At 38.4% G+C, this 13,285-nt stretch overlaps 1 protein-coding gene across 1 annotated transcript in view; it reads right to left on the reverse strand.

Annotated features, from left to right (window-relative positions):
* LOC137297871 (extended synaptotagmin-2-like) overlaps positions 1-4,961 on the reverse strand; it is a 32,764-nt gene extending 27,803 nt beyond the window's left edge. The window contains exons 1-3 of the mRNA XM_067829840.1: positions 4,570-4,961; positions 1,016-1,057; positions 170-307 (exon numbers count right to left, since the gene is read on the reverse strand). Of these exons, the coding sequence (XP_067685941.1) occupies positions 170-307; positions 1,016-1,057; positions 4,570-4,869 (480 nt within the window). The 5' untranslated portion in view covers positions 4,870-4,961. The remainder of the gene's footprint in view (positions 1-169; positions 308-1,015; positions 1,058-4,569) is intronic.
* Between the last annotated feature and the right edge of the window lie 8,324 nt (positions 4,962-13,285).

The following is a 13,285-nucleotide window of genomic DNA, read 5'->3' on the forward strand; positions in this document are numbered from 1 at the left end:
ATTCAACACATCGGAATATGACTGTATCACGATAAATTTTGTTTCGTTAATGTAACGAATGACAGAGTAACATTGTAAATACTACCAAAACACGGTGATAACTAGTCAATAGCCAGTACACTAGCAGTACCACTGCGAGACTTAATAACCATTTTGTTTGATGACTCACAATATCTCCAATGTCAATCTTGCTGAACTTGAAAGATGAGAGGGATGCTGGAAGACTCTCGCGAATTTTGGGCTCGATGGACTCCCTCAGAAGTCTGTCGACATAATCCCCAATGTATGGCCATAACTGGTCGATCATCTGTGGCAATAAAAAAATGTATGTAGCAGAGCTGGTTGACTGAAATGGCTTCATTCTGGAATCCATTAACTATATCGAGTGAGTGAGTTTAGTTTTACACGGCATTTAACGATATTCCAGTAATATCACAACAGGGAACATCAGAAATGGGCTTCGCACATTGTTCTCATGTGGGGAATGGAAACCTAGTTCTTTTGTGCAATGAGTGAACACTTTAACCACAACACTACCCCACTGCTCTCCTGAAATAAGTAACTTTAGAATGAGACATGATGATCGTTAATTCAGGGTGCTGTCTTCATGGTCAAAGTTCATAAAACGAGGAAAACCACCCAGACATCTTTAAAAGTTCATTCATAAATTCAAATTTTGCAAATGAAAAAATTTGAATGTTAACAAAACATTTACACCCACTTTTGAATCTTACAGATCGAAATATAAGCAGCATTTTCAACAAAAACATGGAAGTAAAAGGCCTATTTCTAAAAGTTTAACGTGTTGAAGAAGGTTCAGATTCAAATGCCTCATACTCAGATGTCCTTTCCCTAACATGCCATGTTCGTCAACCATGCAGATGCATACAATAACATGCTTTACAATTTGTTGACTGAATTTGATTGGTACAAAATGACACCATGATATCATTCCTCATGAATCATGGAAAACTCCATGTCAAATCATCACAAAAAATAAATTCAGAAAATGTACCTTGTTCAACCATTCTGCTCTTTCTACATCCGGGAAACATACCTGGAAATATAAACAAATCTTTGTTGACATCTGTATTACCTGAACGCTGATTACATAATGTATCATCAGTCGAGGGTGATGCATGAGATGACAGATGGTGAGGCAGCAAACACATCATTCCTTGATGACAAATGAATCACTTTCCATAACAAACATAATACAACATGGGACCAAAAATATATTTCAGCTATGTTTGTCATGTAAAGGGTCTTGTCAAAACAGAGAAGAACAAACTCAGCTCTCACGGTATTGTGTGACCACATTTTTAACAACATAATCATGATAATGTGCTGATATAGTCAGATATCTTATTTAAGTCTCACCACAATTTAAAACAATAGTTTTATTAAAACTAAATATTCCTTATGAGCCACCTACTGAAGGTTATGAGAGATTACATGTACTAAGTGAAATACAGTTTTACAGTGGAAGCTGTCTAAACCGGCACACACTGGGACTGAAGTAATAATCTAGGTTAGACAAAGTGCTGGATTGTAGAGCTGATGGTAAATGTACAAGCTATGGATGGGATTAAGATTTTATGCTGATGATGACAACTTGCCGGATTGGACAGATGCCAGTTTTGTCAGCTTCCACTGTATTTATAAATGGTACTGAAAAGCAATAACGGCTACATATACACCACACATTCTAAACGAATGACTACCCATCATGACATAAAATACTTTTGTCTCTTTGTCCAACAAAAGTTCGCAGTTTTGGCTCCTAAAAAGAACATCTCGGTCTCTAAGATGATAAAAATTAAACTTGTCACTATCACTCAAACATTTAAAATCATAACATATTTAACCATTCTATTCTGTTAAATAAAACAAAATGAGTGTAGTTATAACGGTCCACTTGTGAACTGGTCATGTATTACACGGTGGTGTAATGTCATTTTATTATTATTTGTCAATATTATTTAGCTGCCTCCCCAACCCCCAACCAGTATCATGTAACATTCATCCCACCCTCAAACTCACGTAACATTTTCTCATTTCCAGTTTCCTTCACTATAACATACTACCAATCACTTTAGTGACACAGTGGGGGTGTTTAGTATGACACCGCTCTCAGCAATACTCTAGCTATATCATGTATATGGTGGCAGGCTGTAAACAATCAAATCTGGAGCAGACAACCTAGAGATTAACAGCATGAGCATCAATCTACACATCCTCAGTGCTATGACTGTCATAAGTCTTTGCTAAGGTACCAATGACCTTGTGCTTTCTAGTGCTAAGATTTCTTTGTACAACAGCATTAGCATCTTAGTTTACAAGTTTTACGGTAAAAGGTTGTAAATAGATTTAGTTTCTCTGATATCTGAATTGTGGCAATTTGTTCTTACACCATGGGAATTTATCTACACAGAGGGGATATAACACACAATAAGCCAGGCAGTGGGTGTGTTCTTACACCATGGGAATTTATCTACACAGATTGGATATAACACACAATAAGCCAGGCAGTGGGTGTGTTCTTACACCATGGGAATTTATCTACACAGAGGGGATATAACACACAATAAGCCAGGTAGTGGGTGTGTACACAAGATTCCATTACCATGATTACCATTCTTATATGAGTGAGTAAGTGTGGTTTTACATTACATCGCTTTTAACAATATTCCATCCTGGACGCAGGATGACTCTAGAGTGGTCTTCACACACTGTCCAGCCTCACAGACCCCCTTGCTTTCAGTGACAAGCAGGTGATGTGAAAGACCAACTGTAATTTCAGTCTGTTTATTAAGTCCAGTGCACATCCTGTTGTAAGTAGGCTATATTGGAATCATTGCTTGCATGTACCCCATAAGTGTCCAAAATTTTTGTGAACTTAAAGTTCATATGATGTATGATGTAGGGGAGACAATGGAAACTAATAATGCCATTGTCTTGGCCAAAGTTATAGTCCATTGATGTGTTGACAAAACCCTCGAGACATTTTACCATGTTTACACTGAAACACCCTTGTCCACAAACTCAGTTACACTTGAACTTTGCACAACCAATTAGAAATAAGTATGCTAGTCTTGTAAATATCGCATTCATGCCATTGCTCAGAAAGTAATGAAAGGTTGCTTTGGGTGACAAACCAGTATAAAGTATCAAGTCACACTCTTAGGGCCACTCGTACAAGACATCTAAATTCTTGTGACAAGTACATGAATACAGCCACACATTATTGAAAGAAATATTTTTCAAGAACCTTAAACAATTCTGCCTGAATTTGAACAGAACCACTTTATTCAATCCAGTGGTCATCATATGAATTGTGAGTGAATATAGTTTTACTATAGTTAACTATAGTTATAGTCTTCAAATTATCTAGTCTGGAACAGACAACCCAATGATCAACAGCATGAGCACTGACCTAGCAAATGATGACATGTCAACAAAACCAGCAACATGTGAATCATACCAGATGTGTCATTTGGAACTGACAACATCACAGTGTTGTTTCTTACTTCATGACAATATATAACCAACTATTTCATGGCTTTGAAGACAATAACCTGTGTTTCACTCATTTCACAATGTTTGTTTTGCAGCTTTATTGCTGTTGTTATAAACATTAACAAAGAATATTTTTTATGGAAAACAATGAGAGTATATCACAGCATGATCATGAACAAATACTTCATTATGATCTGTATGAATGTATTGATTCGTAGGTTCTGCATCTACTTTTGCCCATATATGATCAAAATATAACAGCACAAATAATCCATCATAGTTTATAATACATTCTACAGCTTGATTTGTCATTACACATATGTAATGCAGCCAAAAGTAGCCCCATTAGTCAATCAATACATTGGCATAAAGCTTAATTCTGCATACAACCAATGTGTGCATACATTGCTGTGCTTACACATCTTACTTTCTGTAAATAGGGTATTTATATATTTTGGAACTGCTTCATATAATCATGGCCTTCATATAATCTGCCCCAGGCAGACTGGTTTGATCGGCCAAGCATGACGTAGTACTTAGGTATATTGTGGTCCAGTTGCCCCAAGGGTCAGCTTGACATAACTTCCTAATCTGTTGACTGCTACTGCTGTCACGATGGACACTATCGCAGGACAAATATGTCGGAAGGTCTACTGCACTGTATCTGTTGGCGACAAACTTGACGGCCTTGTAAGGAATGCGAAAAGCGTACTCTGTGCACTCTAACATTGGGTGGGCGTGACGGAATTAGAGACAGGCATCTATTCGACTGGACAACCCTGGTTCACGAATTTAGCACACGGAAGCGCCCTACAAAATATCACACAAACCGAAATATACCCTCAACTATGATCCAAAACAGTGATAAAATGGACTCGCGCCAAGGTATATACAGGACTGCGAACAGTTCGACCCATAACCATCCACAACGTGGACAATCGTCAGCATTGTTAATTATACCTTCACCGCTGTTGAGGTAACCGAATGGAACACCGGTCATGATGTTTTACTGTTAGCCTTGAAACTAGCATGCACTTTTTTCCAACTTACCCATGATGGGAGATCCTCTACTCTGGCTAGGATCTCAGTCTTTTCATCTCTGGCAGTGCGTTGGTTGATCTCGATTTTCAGTTTCTGTTCACGCGTATGCTTCTCTTTCCAAACATACACCACCAGGCCCAGAAGAAGCCAACTAGGGGAGAAAGCGAAATAGCCAACAAACCATACCACTAAAACGACACCGGCTAGCTTAAAGTACTCCGTTACAACATTCAGAAGTAATGTATCGTCAAGCGCAGACTTCCTTTTGGGGGATGCAGGCTTCTCCGTTTCTTCTGCCGGTGCAGACATTGTGGATGTCGGGTCAGTTGTGTTCACATTCCACAACACTTCTAACGGGATAGCTTCGCTTGACTGGTTCTTGCAGCTCGTTTCCGCGCAGCTTTCTTTTCGACTGGTATAACCTGCTAGGCAAGTTTGCAGTGGCAGTATGCCTGTTGCCGATACTATTTAAAACCTAGGAAAGTGTGTATTTATATGAATACACTGCGACTGGCATTTCCCGATGAAATGCTAGTTTACATTATGAGAATGATGCCAATTGTGACTATGCAAGGGAGGATCTAGTGTCAAGTTCGATCAACTCAACGGGTAATATTTATCGAGTAGTATTATGCAGGGACATCACTATTTATAGTAACAGATATATAGCGTGATTTACAAATATGCTGGTGGATTTTGAATAATGATAATCTCTTTATGTCATGGGAGTTGAGTTTGAAAATACGGTGTTCCGATGATCGAGGTTTAATACAAAGCGCCTTTGAGCAGTTGTACTGGATACCGGCGCTATACATGGTACAAATGTGTGTGTGTGTTTGTGTGTATGCGTGTGTGTGTGCGCGCACGCATGTGTGTGCGTGTACGTGTGTGTGTGTGTGATCTGTCTCGCTCTTACTGCGGTCTTGTTTCCCTCTGTATTCTAGGTATACGGCGGCGAGTCGTCGATACGAGACAAGATAATCCAACACTACTGATTAATTCATTACGAGAAGAGTTTGGACCATTGTAAGTGTGAAGGGCTAATTCGCCCCTAGTGGTTTGGTGTCACACAAACTAATATAAAGCATAAAGTTACATCCTGTCACTGACGGGATCTTCTTAGCACCAGATAAAATCTGACACCGCGTCAGTGACATTATTCTATACCTTCGATTTATACCATATGTTGCTTCTTCTAACCAGGGATGTTCTACAACAGGGATAGGCCACTCGCTTGCTTTCTTTAGCATTTGTACTAATTAACGTGTGCCTCGTCATGCTCCAACGCACACAGCGTAGTTCAGTTGTGTTTAACAGAACTTTAGCCAGTTTATTGTATCAGTCGGAATTTTACAATGAATGAATGAATGAATGAATTATAGTAAGGATTAATAGCAAGAATTATTGTGAATGAATGAAAGAACGAAAAAGAATAAAACAAAGAACTACATATGTGAATGAATGAAATAAGAAATGATACACCGCGGCCTTCCATCCCAAAACATGTTAAAGAACGCAAAAGTATCGAGAGAACACGTGTTAACATCAGCTGTCCTTTTTAAAAGATCTGCTTTGAGACATTTTTGTTTACATTAATAATTAATGCAGATATCATATTGCATGTGGGGAATGGAATGGACATTAACAAAATGTTACCTGACACTGTCACACTGCCCTCAAAAGTATAGTGTAAAACTGTCTCAAAGCGTTCTAAAACACCTCTCCAGTTTTGTCAAATAATAAGATCAACAAGAAAGAAAGAAGTTATGGAACTATAACTCTCAAGCATCAATGGCAAATCAGATCAGATCGGCAATATGTCATATATTTCACACACCTCAAATACACCCTAGCATTTTTTCTTAGATTATGAAACTATCACTATTACTTGCAAACACATTTCACCTGATAGTATATTCCCCTAATATGAATTAAAGGTGTATGTGAAAAATGTTTTTGAGGAAGTAACTAGGAATACTCAAACAACGGCGTATAGCATTTTAATGGCGGATCAGAACAGACCGGCGATATATCATATTTTTCACACACCTCAAACACACCCTAACATTCGTTCTTAGATTATGAAACTATCACCATTACTTGCAAACACATTTCACCTGATAGTATATTCCCCTCATATGAATTAAAGGTGTATGTGAAAGATGTTTTTTGAAGAAATAACTAGAAACACTCAAAAATGGCGTGTAGCATTTCAATGGCGGATCAGAACAGATCGGCGAAATGTCATATTTTTCACACACCTCAATGACACCCTAACATTTTTTTGAAGTCATAAACTCTCACTATTACTTTCAAATACCTTTCAACTGAAGGTATGTGTTCCTTCTAAAAAATAAACGAATGTGTGAAAGAAGTTTTTTATCGGCACAGTTTAGTCTGTCTTCGCGGTGAATCGAGAATAGGAGCCAGTAAGCTATAACTTACCGACTTGAAACTTTACTACAAATCTGCTGTCCTAATACGGACACTAATACCGATTATTTGACTCAAACTGAAGAGACAAGATAGTTAACCTATCTTCTTCCTGCAGGATTTGAGTAGTTACAACACTCAGCGAACTTAATCAGCTGTTGAAAATGAACCGGTCTGAATCTTAAATACTACGCTGCTACCATTTTAGCTACACTGTTTACGTGACGACCTGAGACATACGTTCAGCGGCTTTTGGAGGAGTTTCTTCTCCCTTTCTATATAGGACCCCTGTTCTAACGAGTCTTCCCAAACTGATCATCAGATATGTTAAGGAGCCAGTCGCTGTTTTCTATGTCACGTTCTTGTTTATCATGGGCGGTGGTTAAAGGGTTTGCTCGTCACGCCGAAGACCCAGGTTTTATTCCCCACATGGGTACAGCGCTTGAAGCCCATTTCTGGGGCCCCCGCGTCGTGATATTGCTGGAATATTACTAGAGGCGGCGCGAAACCTTTCACAAATGTTTAGCAAGGTAAGTAATCTTTACTGTATTGCATTAGTTATTTCTGTGTGTATCGTAAGTGACATATTGAACCCAAAATGGCAGTTCAACCAAGTTCAACTCTTTATAATTTTAGAAAGACTTTACTTCCCTGTCACTGAACAAAGTATGACAATACTATGTGAATACTGGATGAAACCAACAAGTAGGTAACCCAGGGATGTCTTCCTGTTTCTACAGACAAACGGCTGATGAAGTTCACAATTTCAAGCGATCATAGCGCATGGCAATCTCATGTCAATGTTGAATCTGGCCTCAAACCGCTAGAATTGTGCGGTAATACGTGCACAACGTTGACGTCAGCGCGTTGCCTTGGTCAGTGCGTTCTCCACACATGAAATCCCCTGAACATCTCTCGGGCATCCTGCTCGTGATCTGAGACAACTTCTACGAAGACTAGCATAGACGATGCATTTTCAGTCAAAATATTGGAAAAAGATTACTGCTTTTACAATAATTGTCATAACCTTCACATACGACTTTGTATATTTTCTGGTCACGCGAAGTCGGTTGTAACTTTCCTTTCTCCAGCAGTTTAGTTTAGCAACAATATATTTAATAATACCACCTAGAACAAAGTGTTTTAGGCACATAAGACATTCAGTGTTTCAGTTTCAGTTTCAGTTTCTTTATTTCGGCCCATGTACAATAAGGAAAACAATTTACAACATAAAGAGTAACAAATTACATAGACGGAATTGAGTTAACTTGTAGCAGAGGATGTAATGGAATTTCTAAAAGTAAGGGCTTCTTTAATATATTTAGAACCGTTAGAAAGTGTGTGGATACAAGTGCTACTTATGAAACAAAAATATTTAGTCTGTTTGCTATCCATTCTAGAATATGGAAAATACCTATCCCTAATAAAATCATATTATGCTTTGCATTCAAACATGAAGTGAATTTCATCTTCTTTCGAGCCACAGTCACACATTTTATTTATCTTATCAAAATTCTTATCTCGAATATTACATCTCAAAGGAAGTGCATGTAGTCTGAGCAAACATACATATCTTCTGATAGCTATTTGATTGACATAATATTCAGTATTTAACAATGACTTAACTTCTTTAAGATATCTTAAATGGACAGATTCTCTGATATTGCCGAGAATACGTTGCATATCACAATCAAGAAGTCTTTTCCTAAAAAGGGAAATGAAATGGGGAATATCACCAACATCCTGACTATACCATACATACCCGAAGCCATAAGCATTTAAAAGATATTTAACAGATGTCGCCCAAGTCACTCGACCAGATGAATCTAATTTCTTCATAAGTAAATAACACTGTTTGGGGTAACGATCCTCAGACATCCTTAACAATTTACACCAATACATGATACACCTTTGGTAGTAATCCACATAGATATTTGATCTACCACATTCTGCTAAAATACCATTACTGGAGACATGTTTTCCAACTCCAACAACATATTTACAGAAATTAGTATGAAACATTTCGATCGATTTCCTTACCTCAAATCCCCAGATTTTGGAGCCGTATAGTAACACTGGTTTAACTTTGCTATCAAATAATTTGAACATTAACTTTACATTAGGGTATTTATTAAATAATACCTTCAGAGAGAACAGTGCCTTACTGGCCTTACCTAGTAGAGTTTGTGTGCACTTTGTCCAGGACAACCGAGTAGAAAATAGAATACCAAGGTAATTATAGTATGTTGATGTTTTGATTGGAATATCATTGTAGAACCATTTTTCATAGGAACGAAGGAACCCACCGTTGCGAAATACCAAAACCTCTGTCTTATCCATATTAACCTCCAGACCCCAAGAGCTACAGCAGCTATGTGAAATATTTATCTTTCTCTTCAATCCTATGACAGTATCATCAAATAAATTAAGATCGTCGGTGAACAGCAGCAGAAGTAAGTCAACATAATCGGATCCCACAAAGATACCCCTTAGACCTGAATTCTGCAGTATAACCTGAAATTCTGTTATAAACATCGCAAAGAGGAACGGGCTTAAAATACAACCCTGACGTACGCCACTTAATGACTCGAAATATCTACCAATTGACAGATGGGAATGGCGAACTGACACCAATATTTTGGAATACATATCCCTTAGCACTGAGATTAAGTTGCCTCTTATCCCTTGCCTGAAAAGTGAGTACCAAAGTAGTGTCCTGTTAACGGAATCAAAAGCCTTTCGAAAGTCTACAAACAAAGAATAAAGACGACCACCACCTTTAGAAAGATACTTTTGAATGAGACATTGCAATGAAAATACATTATCTGTGGTGGAGTAACCTTTACGGAACCCAGCTTGTCCCTGGGGAATTTTAGCGTAAACTTCTGCGAATCGCTGAAGACGGTTATTTATTACTATACAAAACAATTTACCAAGAACATCCATTAACGAGATACCCCTATAATTATCAACATTGTTAACACTACCTTTCTTATGCAAAGGCACAATAATACCCTTTGACCACTCCCGTGGATACGTGCCAGACGCAAGTGCTCTATTGAAGATAAGTAACAAATACGGACATAGAAGACGAACGCAGCAAATAATCATCTCAGCCTTGATACCGTCTGGTCCTGCAGCCCTGCCACGCTTTAGACATTTTACAGCAGCTTCAATCTCATCATGGTGATGTCATCGTTCAGAATACAGTCAATATTATTATCATGATCAACATCAGTATCATGGTCAAGACATTCATCGATATTATCTAACAACATTGATCATCTCAGTGTCCACAATAATATTAGTAATATTACATACATCCTTATAATATTCTGTCCACTGTACGCAGGTTATATTGGGGGACTAGCTACGAGAATATGTCAACGATTTGACCCTAGTCCAAAACTTTTTGCTGTCATTATTCGCAGATAGGTTCACAAGTTCGTTGATCTGATATGCATCAGACTCTACTTTCTTTTTTCTACACGTACACGTGTTTCGGTATGCATTCCTGATTTTACAATACTCATTAGTTTATCTTTATCACCAGAAAGCCTGAATTCATTCAAATATGACCTTTTAGTTTTTTTCAGTTTTTCACAATCGTCATCGTACCATAAATTAGATCTGAGTTGTTGGGCGTTATGCCGTTTTGCCTGTAAGCCACAACAAGCTGCGCAAACTTGAAGAGTGTTCGTAAGTCTTTCCACTGCAGAGTCTATACACAGGTTCAACAACTCACCACATTGGTCTACACTGAAATCAGCTAACAGATTACGTAAACAATCAATAAACCTCTCCCTGCAATCATCTCTCCATGAAAACATAGGTATTCTACAACTCGCACTAGCATCATCAGTCACTTTTGGATGTGTATCGGGAAATGAAAATGTCACACTGAGAGGGAAATGATCTGAATCATCTCTAGTGTGAATATTAAAGTCAACAACATTGGTAAATAAGTCAGTGGAACACAGTATATAATCTACCGTGCTGGCGTCATTATGCTTACAACATGTGTACGATCCAGAACGATCACCGGGAAATCTACCATTGAGTATGTGTATACCAAACATACAACATAACCTAATTAAATCTTCTCCATACGCATTGACAACATCACCAGTAGTACATCTGGATTTGCTGAAAGAGTCAGTTACATGGTCCATATCTTCGATACTTGGAATATATTTGTTATTGTCATCAATGATATAATTTTGCAGACTGCCCGTCCTCGCGTTCAAATCGCAATGGAGAATGACGTCACAGTTAGTGTACTCAGTCAGTACCTCTGTAAGACACTGTTCTAAATAATCTATACCTTTACAAGGTCTCGTATCCGTAGCTACTGATGAGTAAATAGGATGGACATGCACGTAGCAGAACAAAATATTGTTTTGTAGATTGAACACGGTGTTATCGAAAACTACACAGACTATATTGGTGAAGCTGGTTATTACTTGAAGTATGCCGTGTTCTAGAGATCGGTGAAGTCCGACTGCTACACCTCCTCTATGGTTAAAATCTCTATGATTCATGTATATCAGGTAATCGGGAAATTTCTCCTGTATGTCAGACAGTGTACAGCTACCCCATACTTCCAGAAAACCAAAAACATCAAAACTTGTGACAAAAGATATAAAGTCGCAGTCTTTGAGTTTACTTGATAACCCGTTTACATTCCAGGACAGGGTAGAGAACGTGTAGATCGTGTTAATGTCAGTGTCACTCAGGGCCTGACCACACCTCTAGGAGGTACTGGTGTCACCACAGTTATCACGTGTGCACGCGTCCCGTCCTCTGATTGGTTGATCCTTCAAAACAATAACACAGTCGCCCTCCAGATCCCATGTGTACGTGGAGTTGTCAATGATCAGTTTATGGAGACGTCGATAAGCACGCTGATCATGCCTCCTCGCCTCCATCATCATGGGTTTCAGCTTCCTTCGTATCTCACGAACAGTACGAGAGAAGTCCTCGCCAATCCACATCGAAGAGCCCTTGAGTTTTTTAGAAGATGCTTTACTGTTCATTATCCAATGAGCTCGACTGATTGATATAAGGAAGTCATCCATCTCGAGTTTGTCCCTGACCACAGTTCTAACTGCAGATTCACAATCATCCCATGTCTCGTTCCGAGTTGTCTTAGGTATCCCGTAAAATATCACATTCGAGCGTCTGCTATGATTTTCTAGGTAATCAATTGTACCCTCCATCTTAGTGATACAGCCTTTAAAAGTTTGTTTTCGTTTTCTAGTCTCACACATCTAGTTTCCACATCAGTCAGCTTTCTGATTATATTTTGTAATGAGGTATCAACAGTTTCCAACTTATTGTGTATATCCTTGTTTGACGCGAAGATGTCTTCAAACTTTGATGTCAGCGATTGTATTGCCTCGAAAACGTGGTCCATTTTCAACTGAGTCGTATCAAACCCTGTCAGACGTTGTTTGGCGGTTCCAGTGCTTCTGGTGACTCTTTGGTAACTGGTGACTCAGTGTAAGCCATACTGAAATTGGTGAAACAATACTTGTATTAAGTTTTTAATCCACGTCCAGACATCTAATGAGGATTTACTATAGTGGAACTCTGTTCCAAAAAATCCAAAATATATAAACTTATCAATACATGAAGAAAAATAATTGTTAGTCGTCTAACGACATCAGCAATTTTACGAGCAGCAAATTCTAAGAATGAGTGAATATTAAGTGACAACAGACGTACACGTTTTATCGTCACATTATCAATTTCTCCATGACGGCTGAGAAAGCCGATAACCAAAACAGAAGGCTCACGAATCATCAATACCAGTCACCATTCGTGTCTGCTATTTCAGTTTCAGAAAATTAATTAAATGATATTAAATTGTTATGCATTATATGCGTGTGAGTAGCGATGTGTATGTGTTTGTGCTATTGTTCGCAACACCGCTGGTCTGTCACATGCACCAGATGCCCTGATTGTCATGTGTACCAGATGCCCTGATTGTCATGTGCACCAGATGCCCTGATTGTCATATGCACCAGATGCCCTGATTGTCATATGCACCAGATGCCCTGATTATCATGTGCGAAACCAGCTCATCAAGAAGTTTGTTTCAAGCTTGGTCTTTGATTAAACCGTACACAACAATTTTAGAAAGTATTGTTTCTACAGAATTGGTATGTCGGGTGCTGTCCTTGAAATTTATATTCTAATATCAAGGATTATATCTTAGCTCGCGATCGTAGCTAGACCTTCCGAAACATATTAATCTTTATGTATCTGTTGGTATCTCAGAAGATTCATC

Source organism: Haliotis asinina, chromosome 10 (genome assembly GCF_037392515.1).
Source record: "Haliotis asinina isolate JCU_RB_2024 chromosome 10, JCU_Hal_asi_v2, whole genome shotgun sequence".
Taxonomy (NCBI): Eukaryota; Metazoa; Mollusca; class Gastropoda; order Lepetellida; family Haliotidae; genus Haliotis; species Haliotis asinina.